At 40.5% G+C, this 14,372-nt stretch overlaps 1 protein-coding gene across 1 annotated transcript in view; it reads right to left on the reverse strand.

Moving 5' to 3' along the window:
* The window catches only part of ALG14 (ALG14 UDP-N-acetylglucosaminyltransferase subunit), a 152,592-nt gene extending 144,889 nt beyond the window's left edge, over positions 1 to 7,703 (reverse strand). Inside the window, exon 1 of the mRNA XM_004378792.2 lies at positions 7,556 to 7,703. Coding sequence (XP_004378849.1) covers positions 7,556 to 7,691 — 136 coding nt within the window. The 5' untranslated portion in view covers positions 7,692 to 7,703. The remainder of the gene's footprint in view (positions 1 to 7,555) is intronic.
* Positions 7,704 to 14,372: the final 6,669 nt, after the last annotated feature.

Below are 14,372 nucleotides of genomic sequence, written 5' to 3' on the forward strand. Positions count from 1 at the left end.
GGGGAGGCACAGCTTAGAGAAGGAGGGTGAGAATGGTTGCACAACTTGAAGAATGTAATCAATGTCACTGAATTGTACATGTAGAAATCGTTGAATTGGTGTATGTTCTGCTATGTATATTCTCAACAGCAACAAAAAAATTATATTGAAAAAATTTCTTCATACCTGTTCTAACAGTCCTTTTTTTTTTTTTTAATTAAAACCTCATTGAATACATTCATTGGAAATTTAACCTTGTAACTGAATAAAGTGATTAAAATGAAGGACTTTGTCTTCTACTTTATGCTTTCAGTAGGATACCTTCTTTGGGAATGAAATCCTCTAAACTCTAGAATCCAAGCACCTCTCACCACCTCCTTTGCTACCACTCTGCTGCAAGCCACCATCATTTCTCACGTGGATCATGACTGTCTCCTGATCTGTTTACCCTTCATCCTCTTCAGCCTATTCTCAAAATGGAGTTGAGTGTGATACCATTACAAAGAATGATCAAGTTATTTACCTCTGCTCAAAACCCTCTAGAGTCTTCCCATCTCACTTGGAATAAAATGCTCCTTGTAAACTGACCCTCCACTGTTACCTCTCAGACCTCCTCTCCTTCTTCTTCCCCACTTGCTCAGGCCTCTTTGGCCTCCAACAAAGCAGGCACATTCCTTTTGTACCAGCTCTGAACTCTTGCCTTAGACCATCTGTCACTTCCCCAGGGAGGCTTTCTCTGACAACTCTGTTAAAACTGCATTGCCCTGCCTTACTGCATTTTTTCTTCATATTATTTATCACCATATAATTTATTAGGTAGTCTATTTGTTGCTAGTCTATTTTTTGTCTCCCCTCCAGCCTCTGCCACACTAGAGGGTAAGTAATATGAGGATAGGAATTTTTGATTGTTTTGTTACTCCAGTGCCTAGAAAAAAGCAGGCACTCCTACTGTTGAATGAATGAGAGTTCAGTATTAAACATAAAATTTGCCTAAAGAGATCATATGGTGTTTCATAGAAAAGTAGTAATTTTGACAGATGTTCTCCAAATATACGTGGTCTCTTAATAAACACTTCATGGTATCTAAACATTAAACATTGCTCGGTCTTCAAGGTAAACACTGAATGTCTTCCTCCTCCTCCCTCAAAATTTTGAGAAAGAACTATTAAACTGTTTATCTGACTACAAGTCTTTCTTTGATTTGCATGATCGAGGCCCTTGACGCGCTACCCGGAATGATTTGAATGACCCAGAACACTACTTGCCAGGTGAATTGGCAACCTTAATTTTGGTTCCTCAAAAAAAAAAAAAAAAGAAAGAACATTGTCATGGAGTCAATTCCTACTCATAGCAACCCTACAGGACACAGTAGAACTGTCTCAGGGCTTCCAAGGCTGTAATCTTTACAGAAGCAGACTGCCACATCTTTCTACCACGGAAGGGCTAGTAGGTTTGATCCACTGACCTTTTGGTCAGCAGCCAAGTGCCACCAGGGCTCCTTAATTTTGTTTCCTACTCCACTAAACTTAATACTATCGAGTGACTGGCTCTGACATCCATCCCTTTACCCAAGCCAGAAACCTGGACATCATCCTTGAGCCCTTCCCTCCCTCACCCTCTACTCTCAATCAACTAGTCCTGTGGATTTTATCTCCTAAACCTCTCCAACATCCTAGTCAAGCCAACCTCATCTGTCACCTGAATTATTCCAAAGGCTCCTATTTCTCTCCCTACCTCAGTCTTGTCCCCAACAGAACATTCTCCTGACAATGCAGGCTGAATGATCTTTGTAAAAGCTCAGATTCATTTGGGTCAATTCTCATTTTAAAATACTTTAAAAGATCCCTCTGCTACTAGGACTACCAAGGGTCCAAACCAAACCCATCGCCGTCGTGTCGAATTCCAACTCACAGTGACCCTGCAGGACAGAGCAAAGCTGTGCTATAGGCTTTCCCAAGGCTATAAATCTCTACAGAAGCAGACTGCCACATCTTTCTCCAGTACCAAGAGTCAACACTTATTAAATTCTTACTCTGTGCAAAGCACTTTAAATACTACCACACCTCTCCCAACCTACATTTTTCAAGGTGGAAACAGAAGGTTCCATGAGGTTAACTAATTTGCCCAAATAAGTGGCAGTGATGTGATTTGACTCAGGAGTATGACAGCCCAGAGGCCTGTGGTCCTAACCCCGATGTGGTATGGAGCAGTACAATGGCAGCAATAGTTCTGTAAAGCAGGGTTTAAAAGGCCTTCGGGATCTGAACTAGAATTCTCTCCCCACATTGCACTCTCCCCATAGTGCTCTCCCACCTCTAACCATTCCAAGTGCTGTTCCCTTCTTTTCACACTCTTCCAGCCCTGAAAGTATGGCTCCCCCTTGCCTAGCTCATTCTTGGTCATCTTTCGGGTCACAGCTACAATTACTTCTTCCTGGAAGCTTTCTCTCTCAAGTTGAAATAAAGTGGTGCCTTCCTGAAGACTTCCATAGCAGTATGTAATTCTCAGATTATCTCAATGTGGCAAGTGCCTATTTGTTTTTCTGTTCTGTTAGTTTTTCTATAAGGAGCCCTGGTGGTACAGCAGTGAAGCACTCAGTTGCTAACCAAAAAGTTGGCAGTTTGAACCTACCCAGCGGCTCTGCAAGAGAAAGACCTGGTGATCTCTTTCTGCAAAGACGCCAAACCAAAATCAAATCCATTGCCACTGAATTGATTCTGACTCATAGTGACCTATAGGACAGAGTGGAACTGCCCCATAGGGTTTCCAAGGCTATAAATCTTTATGGAAGCACACTGCCACATCTTTCTCCCATAGAGTGGTTGGTAGGTTCAAATTGCTGACCTTTTGGTTAGCAGGCAAACGCTTAACCACTGGGCCACCAGGGCTCTTTCCGCAAAGATTACAGTCTAGAAAACCCTATGGGGTAGTTCTACTGTCACGTGGGGTCACTCCAAGTCAGAACTGACTCCACAGCACACAACAACAATAGTTTTTCTAAACTGTCAGATTCATTCACTGCTGTATCCTCACACTTTTCATATTGCCCAACACATAGCATTCCATGGCAAATAGCAATGCTCAGTTTCATACTTACAGAGTTTAGCACAGCGCCAGGCTCAAAAAATGTTACGTGAATAAAGTAAGAAATTATACTTGAATATAATTCACAATTAACATTACTCTACAGGCAGTACCTGTGTTAGGAACATCCGACTTACATACATCCCGTAGTTAAGAATCAACTCTGTAAAGCCTATTATATTAAAAATTGGAGGTACATACAATGGTTCATAATAACAAACAGGTGCTACTTTGTGACAAGCATCAAAACATTATTATTATTACTGTATTACTATGTTAACGTCACACATCTGTCAGTTTGTCATACTGTGGTGGCTGACATATTACTGTGATGCTAGAAGCTATGCTACTGGTATTCAAGTACCAGCAGGGTCACCCATGGTAGACATGTTTCAGCTGAGCTTCCAGAGTAGGACAGACAAGGAAGAAGGCCCTGGCAGACTACTTCTGAAAAAAATTAGCCAGTGAAAACCTCATGAACAGCAGCAGAACACTGTCTGATATACTGCCAGAAGATGAGCCACTCAGGTTGTAAGGCACTGAAAATACACCTGGGGAAGACCTACCTCCTCAAAGTAGAGTTGACCTTAATGACATGGATGGAGTCAAGCTTTCGAGACCTTCATTTTCTGATGTGGCAGAACACAAAATGAGAAGAAACAGCTGCAAACATCCATTAATAATCAGAACCTAGAATATACGAAGTATGAATCCAGGAAAATTGGAAATCATCAAAAATCAAATCGAACGCATAAACATCGATATCCAAGCATTAGTGAGCTGAAACGGACTGGTGCTGGCCATTTTGAATTGGACAACCATATGGTCTACTATGCCGGGAATGAAAAATTGACGAGGAATGGCGTTGCATTCATTGTCAAAAAGAACATTCCAAGATCTATCCTGAAGCACAATGCTGTGTGATAGGATAATATTCATAAGCCTACAAAGAAGACCAGTTAATACGACAATTATTCAAATTTACCCACCAACTCCTAAGGCTAAACATGAAGAAATTAAAGATTTTTACCAACTTCTGCAGTCTGACATTGATCAAACAGGCAATCAAGATGCACTGCTAATTACTAGTGATTGGAAGGCAAAAGTTGGAAACAAAGAAGAAGGATTGGTAGTTGGAAAATATGGCCTTGGTGACAGAAACTATGTCAGAGATCACATGATAAGAATTTTGCAACACTAATGACTTCTTCATTCCAAATGACTTTTTTCAACAACATAAACAGTGACTTTACACATGGACCTAGCCGGATGGAATACAGAGGAATGAAACCGAATGTATCTGTGGAAAGAGACGATGGTAAAGCTCAATATCATCAGTCAGAACAAGGCGAGGAGCCAACTGCAGAACAGACCAATAATTGCTCCTACGCAAATTCAAGCTGAAGCTGAAGAAAATCAGAACAAGTTCACGAGAGCCAAAATACGACCTTGAGTATATCCCACCAGAATTTAGACATCATTTCAAGAACAGATTTGACTCACTGAACACTAACCACGAAACACCAGACAATTTGTGGAATGGCATCAAGGACCTCATACATGAAGAAAGCAAGAGGTCACCAAAAAGACAAGAAAGAAAGAAAAGACCAAAATGGATGTCAGAAGAGACTCTGAAACTTCTTCTTGAACACAGAACAGCTAAAGCAAAAGGAAGAAACGATGAAGTAAGAGCTGAACAGAAGATTTCAAAGAGCAGCTCGAGAAGACAAAGGAAAGTATTACAATGACATGTGCAAAGACCTGGAATTAGAAAACCAAAAGGGAAGTACATGCTCAGCATTTCTCAAGCTGAAAGAACGGAAGAAAAAATTCAAGTCTCGAGTTGCAATACTGAAGCATTGTATGAGCAAAATACTGAATGACGCAGGAAGCATCAAAAGAAGACGGAAGGAATACAGAGTCCCTGTACCAAAAACAACTGGCTGACATCCAACCATTTCAGGAGGGAGCATATGATCCAGAACTGATGGTACTGAAGGAAAAAGCTCAAGCTGCACTAAGGCACCGGCAAAAAACCAGGCTTCAGGAATTGATGGAATACTAATAAAGACGTTTCAACAAACAGATGTAGCACTGAAGGCTCACTCATCTTTGTCAAGAAATCTGGAAGACGGTTAACTGGCCAACTGACTGGAAGAGATCCATATCTATGCCTAAACCAAAGAAAGGTGGTCCAACAAAATGTGGACATTATCAAACAAAATCATTAATATCACGAACAAGTAAAATTTTGCTAAAGATCATTCCAAAGTGACTGCAGCAGTACATCTACAGGGAACTGCCAGAAATTCAAGCCAGGTTCAGAAGAGGATGTGGAATGAGGGATATCATTGCTGATGTCAGATGGAACCTGGCTGAAAGCAGAGAATACCAGAAAGGCGTTTACCTGTGTTTTATTGACCATGCAAAGGCATTCGACTGTGTGGATCATAACAAATTATGGATAACATTGTGAATAAAGGCAACTCCAGAACACTAAATTGTGCTCTTAAGAAACCTGTACATAGACCAAGAGGCAGCCATTAGAATAGAACAAGGGGATACTGCCTGGTTTAAAGTCAAGAAAGGTGTCCATCAGGGTTGTATCATTTCACCATACTTACTCAATCTGTATGCTGAGCAAACAGTTTGAGAAGCTCGGCTATATGAAGAAGAACAGGGCATCAGGATTGGAGGAAGACTCATTAACAACCTGTGTTACGCGTCACAACCTTGTTTGCTGAAAGTGAACAGGACTTGAGACACTTACTGATGAAGATCAAAGACCACAGCCTTCAGTATGGATTATCCTCAACACACAGAGAACAAAAATCTTCACAACTGGACCAATAAGCAACATCATGATAAACAGAGAAAACACTGAAGTTGTCAAGGATTTCATTTTACTTGGATCCACAATCAACGCCCATGGAAACAGCAGTCAAGAAATCAAACGACACACTGCATTGGACAAATCATCTGCAAAAGACCTCTTGAAAGTGTTAAAAAGCAAAGGTGTTACTTTAAGGACTAAGATGCACTTGACTCAAGCCATGGTGCTTTTAATCACCTCATATGTATGTGAAAGCTGGACAATGAATAAGGAAGACCAAAGAAGAATACATGCCTTTGAATTACGGTGTTGCTGAAGAATATTAACTATACCAGGAACTGCCAGAAGAACAAACAAATATGTCTTGCAAGAAGTACAGCCAGAATGCTCCTTAAATGCAAGGATGGCAAGACTTCGTCTCATAAACTTTGACATGTTATCAGGAGGGACCAGTCCCTGGAGAAGAACATTATGCTTGGTAAAGCAGAGGGTCAGCTAAAAACAGGAAGACCCTCAACAAGATAGATTGACTCAGTGGCTGCAACAATGGATTCAAACATAATAATGATTATGAGGATGGTGCAGGACCGGGTAGTGTTTTGTTCTGCTGTACATGGGGTCACCATGAGTCGGAACTGACTTGATGGCACCTAACAACAACATTATGTTAAAGATGTTTGAATGTATCTGAAAGTGTTTCTTTAATGTTTTCCATGCATAGAAAGGTACACCATATGCTATATACTAAGACAAACATTTGACTCATTGATGTTAGATACAAACCATACGTAATGTTCTGACTTTCATACAAATTCAACTTAAAGACAGACTTAGGAACTGAACTAATTCGTAATCTGGGGACTGCCTTATATGGATATAATCTTCTGGCATTTCCAAATGTACATAGCATATATATCCCTGTCGAAACTGTCCATTTAAAACTGCAAGCGTCTACAACGCTGGTGGACTTTATCTGTTTAGATTGTATCCCCTGGTAGGACAGTTTGTTGTTCATACTGACACTATATCCTGTGTGTATTGTTCCATGGTCCTTAGCAAAACTGTTTTTATCTTCGTGGATTTTGTATATTCATAAATTCACAATTCACTTTGCTTCCTTTATCATGCAGTATTCACGTTTGCAAAACTAAATACAAAATGTCTGGATTAATACTGCAGAACAGAAGCTTTTATACAGGAAAACTGCATGTTAGCATCAAAAGGTTTCTGCGCCCTTTCTGTTCACTAATTTTTTCTCAGAAAATATGCGTAACAAAGTGGCTTAATTACAGGTAACTATTACTTAAGTGTAAGTAAATCAAATGACACCTAAACCTCAGAAGGCCTGGCGATCTGTTTCCCTAAAGATCACATCCAAGAAAACCTTATGCAGCAGTTCTACTCTGTCACACATGGGGTTGCCGTGAGTAGGAATCGAATCACGGCACCGGGTTTGGTTTTTTGGGACCGCAGTAGCAAACCACATTCCTTAGCTTTTTGCCCAGGCTGGGCTGACCCCTTTCAGTAATGAAGAGAAACTGCAAACCTCAGCATGCAATGCACCAAGTGCTGGTAGGGAGACCAGCTAGCAGCATCGCAATGCACTCTGGGGTTTGTAGTGAATGATTAAACCCCGGCTCTCACCGCCTTGACACTTACCGGACCCAGCCACTACCAAGAGACTGAGAGACTCACGGGGCACGACTTGGTGATGAAACACTACCCAAAGCCGCAGTGCTATGAAGACGGCCACAGTTCCTCCTCCCAACGCTGCTAGAATAAGGGCACCCGCCATGAGAAAAAAAAAAAAAAAAGACATATGAGTACTACTTCCGGGAACAAACAGCTGACGTGTTAAGTCCAAGCACTACGGGCGCCGAGGAAGCTCAAACACTGCATGTAGAACCTCTTGGTGGACTGGGCTTAGGGGAAGTGGGTGGGAGGAGTTAAGCAGCCAAGGCACAACTCTGGTTCCTGAGCTTTTTGGCTGACCTGTGGACTTTGTGTGGCTGCTGCGCAAGCACGAGCTGAAATACGGTAGTTAAGCTGTGGAGAGGTTTGATTTCCTATCTTGACGAGGTTGAAGTGTATCGTGCGACCAAAAGTCCCAAAGTTTCCAAGTGAAGAGGCGTTTTAGCTCTACTAACTTTATGAATTCCACCTGAGGCTAATGCAATGCATCGCCTTTTTTTTTTTTTTTAATTGTCTAGGTAAATGCTTAGGTTACAGACACAACACACATAAACACAAACAAACCAAAACCGTGTCGATACCGACTCATAGCGACCCTAAAGGACAGAGTAGAATTGCTCTATAGGGTTTTCAAGGATTGGTTAGTGGATTCGAACTGCCGACGTTTTGGTTAGTAGCGGAGGTCTTAACTGCTGCGCCACCAGGGCTACGTTTGAGACCTGTGAAACCCCCCTAGAAAAGTTAAAAGCATGAGTATTGGAAAAGAGGCAGCTTGAGTGGGGGCCCTAAATTCTATTTTTTGTACCCAGGCATCTTTTACTGGCAAACAGTCTTCTGTATGTCTGTGTGTGTGGAAGTAAATGTCCCAGCACTAAAAAAAAAAAAAAAAAAAAAAAAAATGAGGGCCCTCACTCAAACTGCCTCTTTTCCAACACTCATGATTTTAATTTTTCTAGGGGTTTTCACAGGCCTCAAACGGTCTTACTAGAATAGTTGCGGGTTATCACTTTAAATTATTCCGTGTACCTGAGGGGGATGGAAATTCAGTGGCTGAGGGTAGCAGGATAGAACAGGCATAGCTGCTACATTTAATATTCAATGAATTTTACCACAGGGCATTCCTAGTTTGCTCCTCATGTCCTCGGTCAAAGTGATGATCTGCTAACACCTCCCCAAACCCTGTTTCGTTTATTTTTATCCCTACTTAATCTACATTCAGCTCCATAAAAATACTGAGATTGGAGACGCCTCATCACTCCAAATGCAATTTGCCTTCAGTTCCCCATAGACCTATGAGGTTAGGAAGGACACATACACAGATGAGTAACTAGATCTAGGAAGCCCTGGTGGGGTGGTAGTTGCTAACCAAAAGGTTGGCGGTTCAAGCCTGCCAGCCGCTCCTTGGAAACCCTATGGGGCAGTTCTACTCTGTCCTATAGGGTCGCTATGAGTTGGCATTGACTCGTAATGGGTTTTGTTTTGTTTTTGGTTTAAGCAGGTCCACAAAGGCAAAACAGTTTGTCCAAGTGAAATAATGGCAGATCTAGACTCACAAACCAGGAATCTTACTGCATAGTGGTACTGTACTGTATATTCGTCTGTTAAATTCACACTTGACTTGCATAGAGTCTAGAGTGTGTGACTGAAAATGTAGACTCCCAGAGTCCACCACTACTGAATCAGAATCTCCAGAGAAGGGGTCTGGGATCAGCATATCTGACCAGTGTGTCAATTCCTATCAGCAGGCAAGTTTGGAAAATACTTATTTAGGGACTTTGTGGGTAAGTTGTTTTCTGGCTCATGGACTACATTCCTTTCCATATTAAACCTTCCATTAAATACTCTTTATAATGGTTAAGATTGTCTGTCAACTTGGCTGGGCCGTGATTCTCAGTGTTTAGGCAGTCCTATAATGTTGTGATCACTTCCCTGTTGACATTTGATATGCGATCACCCCCGTGATGGGATCTGCTGTGATTAGCCAGTCACTTGAAAGGGAATTTCCTTGGGTGTGTGGCCTGCATTAAATATAGGTGGACATTCTGGCAAGGCTTGAGGGCTTTTTGCTTGTGCTGGATCCTGCAGCTGGCTCCTGTTCATCTGACATCTGGTTTTTGGGACTTGAGCTACCAGCCTACCTGTGATCTTGCCTACCGATCTTGGGATTCATTGATCTTCGCCACCTGTGAGCAAGAGCCCTGCTCTCTGACTTGCCCATCTTGGGTTCACCAGCTCCTGTGGATACGTGAATCAGTAGAAGCCTGTATGCTGACCCATGGACTTGGGACATTCCAGCCTCTACAACTGCATGAATCATTTCCTCGATATAAATCTCTGTCTACATATGTATTTATATGCTTTAGTGGTTTTGCTTCTCTAGGGGACCCAGCCAAAGACAAGTGGTTAAAAAGACAATAAAATTAGATAATAATATAGAGGATCCAACATCCTACCAACAAGAGTTCACGAAGAGAGAACAGAGAAAATAGTAGGACATTATCAAAGAAATTATAAAAAATTTCCAGATAAAACGATCCCCTGACTGTCTAGCACAGTGAAGAAAGATCCATTCTAAGGTGCAACACTGTGAATTTTCAAACTACTAGGGGACAATGGGAATATATTAGAAAGAAAAACAGGGCAGATACAGGGGGATGGGAACCAGAAAGGCATTAGACATCCCAAGAACAACAGTGGAAATAAAAGACAGTGGAAGCATGTTTTTAAAATGCTGAGGAAAAATCATCTTCAACCTATCTAAATTATCAATTGGATGAGAATAGACATTTTCGGACATGCCAGTACTCAAAAAAATTTATCTTCTATGCACCTTCTCTGGGTAAGCTACTGAAGTCTGTGCTTCAGCAAAATAAGAGAGTAAAATTAAAAGTCAGTGTGTTTGGGCATTAGAAGATATTATTGATAGACATTTGATAGATATGTGGAAGCATTTGGATAAAATTCAAGTGAGATAAATAAAAAAATGAATGAAAAAGCAAGGCAATTAATAACTCCAGAAAGAACAGGAAAGTCTTCAAGAAAAGCTTATGGCACATTACTTGATTCAGCAATGTACTGTACTGACTTGGACAGGATGATGTAAACCCTAGTTATTGATTTGGGTGAAAACTGTGTGGCTATGCTGGGAGGAAGGGTGAGGACAAAGTGGTACTGGAAGGATGTATAAAAGAGAGAAATCCTCAAATACTGTTACCGAACGCAGTGGGTTCGCTGCTTGTACTCTCGTTAAGAATAACTAAGGGTCAAGCAGATTTAAAGCAAAGCATGGTTCATTATGGCGAGTAAGGAGAGGAAGGGAGATCCTCCACAAAAGCACTGTTTCTCCAAACGAAGGGCTGGGGGTGCTGTTTTACACCACTTGTGAAAGGAGAAGTTATACATATCCATTAACTTCATGTATATTCAAAAAAGTGGTTAGGGTAGGATTCTGGCATGGAATTGGCCAACAGACTTCTTCCTTCGGAAATGGGCTCGGTCACTGCTCGATGACGTATGTCCGGTGATTTTGGTTCCTACGCAGCACTTATGGGATGAGGCCATCTGACAGTCAACCTGGTCTCTTACTGCTCATGCCCAGGATTCTAGTTCCAATTGGCTGATCTGAAAGACAGCTACAACTGGACAGATTAGGAGGAAGCAAACAAGATTTGCACCATTCTTCTTCTAGAAAAAATTTTTAAACAACGTAACTTGTTGTTGTAAGGCCTTTTCTTTCCCTAGCTGGTCTCAATACTATGAGAAGATATCAATATGAAATCAAGAAACAATTGGTATAAGCATATCATTTAGGAAATGAAGAATGCCCTGCAGGGTTGAGGGTGGTAACCTGCAGGATGCTTTACTGGAATGTGGGAGAGGGTGGGGAGAAGTGGGGCAGGGAATGGATGTTTCTGTCAATTATGTATATTACTTTCATTAACTTCTTCTAACAATAAATACCAATAAAAATGCAAACAAAAGCAATACACGTGCACTACAAGAAAAAAGTTACATAAAATAAACAAAAAGAGAGTACAGAAGATATCCAGAATCTCACCCACCCAGAGATAACTGCTCCTAATATCTTCTTTGAAAAATTCTGAAAAACAGGAAATGCTCTTAAATATTCATCAAACCTTACAAAAATCCTTTATATACTAAAATTCTTGATCTAAATACAGGAAAAAAGTAACTTGATCTACAATACAGGAAAAAAGTAAGTTCTGTTTTGATTTGTTTTATTTTTCTTTTCTCAGCTTGGGAGCCCCTTCTAACCGGGCAGTACCACGCGGTTTAGAAGCTACTGCCTTACTCTGTGCAGATGCACAGGGACATCCCTGAGGTCATTTCTTTTCTCTTTTTTTTGTTTGTTTCTTTGTTTTGTTTTCTTCTCTTTCTTTTTCCCTTTTTGTCTTTCTTCATTTCCAGTTTCTCAATTTACTCATTTTTTTCTTTTACCCTTTTTCTTTCTTTTTTGTTTTTCCCCATTTCTCAGTCTCTCATTTCTCCACTCCAATAGCAGGCTCCCTTAGCACTCTTTTTTGTTTGTGTGTATGTTTTTGGCTCCTGTTCCTCTCTCCTCTCTCTCATCTTTCCCATACCCATCTTAGCTCCACACATCACAATCTACCCCCTCCTTCCTGCCTACCTGCACCATGCGCTGAACATCACACTCCCAAGCAGCATAGGCACAGCCTACTGGAACCTGCCCTGCACTGATTCCTTGTCCACACAGTCAGCCCTGATACGTGCCACAAACCCATCCCAGCAACTCCCCTTCAGCTGGACCTGGCCTGCTATACCATACCTGAGTGAGTGACCCTGCCCATTGGAGAAGGAGGTGAAAAGTATCATGCCCACAGATGAGCAAACAAAGAACGTACAGCCCACCTGCTCAGACATAACCAGATAAAACAAAAAAGCAGGATGAAACAAACAAATCTACAATCAATAAATGAGGAAAATAACCACTGAATGCCCCAAAGACAGCAGACGATATCAAAACATTTACGAAAAACAGGACAGGATGTTTCCAGTAGGCGTCCAAAATAAAACACGAGATCACTTTCCAGTAGAAGAAAAGGCACTAGACCTAACTGATAGGGAATTCAAGTCTCTAATATTCAGAATTATCCAAAGGTTGAAGCAAAAAGCAGACAACAATGAGGAAAAAATAGAAAAAATCATGGAAAAGGCAGACAAATTCATGGAAAATACAGACAAAAAAATGGAAGAATCCAAGAAAATAATACAGGAACAAAATACTAAAATAAATTCACAACTAGAAATCATACAAAAACAACAATTAGAAATCCAAAAGATAAACAACAAGATTTCAGAAAGGGACAGTGTCATAAAAGGGCTGAGGAACAGGTTTGAAACGATGGAAGACTGGGTCAGCAAAATTGCGGACAAACACTTGGATATAACTCTGCTTGAGGAAAAATCAGAAAAAAGAACAAAGAAAAATGAAGAAACCCTGAGAATTATGTGGGATACTATTAAAAGCAAAAATCTATGAATGATTGGAGTTCCATAACAGGGAGAAAACAAAACACAGAGAGGATCATTGAAGAATTGCTGATGAAAACTTCCCCAATATCATGAAAGACGAAAAGCTGACCATCCAAGAAGCTCAACGAACCCCAAATAGGATAGACTCCGAAAGAAAATCACCAAGGCATATCATAATCACACTCGCTAAAACCAAAGTCAAGCAAAGAATCCTGAGAGCAGCTCGAGAAAAACAAAAAGTCACATACAGAGGAGAAATAATAAGACTAAGCTAGGATTATTTGGCAGAAACCATGCAAGCAAGCAGGCAATGGGATGACATATATAAAACCTTGAAAGAAAAAAATTGTCAGCCAAGAATAATATATCCTGCAAAACTCTCATTCATATATGATGGTGAAATTAGGTCATTTCCAGATAATCAGAAATTAAGGGACTATGTAAAAACCAAACCAAATTTACAAGACTTATTAAAGGGAGTCCTTTGATCTGAGAACAAACAACATTAGACCACATGCTGGATATAGGACACAGGATAGTACTAGCCAGATACCAACCTAGGAAATGAACTCTCAAGGACTATGCAAAACCAAAAGAATTACAACAGGGAACCAGAGAGGTTAATCTGTAAATGACAACAGCATCAGAACAAAAAAAGAAGGAATAAATGGTGCAGGTATAGAACCTTCTAAAGGACGTGAAGGCAAGGGAATACCAAGTAAGAATAGACTGGTTCAAATCTAGGAAGATACGGGTAAATTTCAAGGTAACCACAAAGAAAGCTAACAAACCTACTCATCAAAATAAAGAAGAAAAACATAAAGTCTCAGTAAAAACAAAACCTACAAAAACAAAAGAAATGAAAAAATCCACAAACAAAAGGAACTCAGCACAGGAGAGTAAGAGGAACAAAGAAAACATCAGCACCAAAAAAAAAAAACAAAAACAAACAAACAAACAAAAAACACTACAAAATGAAATCCCACTCCTAGGAATATATCCTAGAGAAATAAGAGCTGTCATATGAATAGACATATTCACACCCATATTCATTGCAGCACTGTTCACAATAGCAAAAAATGGAAACAACCTAGATGCCCATTGACAGATGAATGGATAAACAAACTATGGTACATACACACAATGGAGTATTATGCAAAGATAAAGAACAATGATTAATCTGTGAAGCATCTCATAACATGGATGAAACTGGAGGACATTATGCTGAGTGAAATAAGTCAATCACAAAAGGACAAATATGAGACTTCTA

Source organism: Trichechus manatus, unplaced genomic scaffold, assembly GCF_000243295.1.
Source record: "Trichechus manatus latirostris isolate Lorelei unplaced genomic scaffold, TriManLat1.0 scaffold00058, whole genome shotgun sequence".
Classification (NCBI taxonomy): Eukaryota; Metazoa; Chordata; class Mammalia; order Sirenia; family Trichechidae; genus Trichechus; species Trichechus manatus.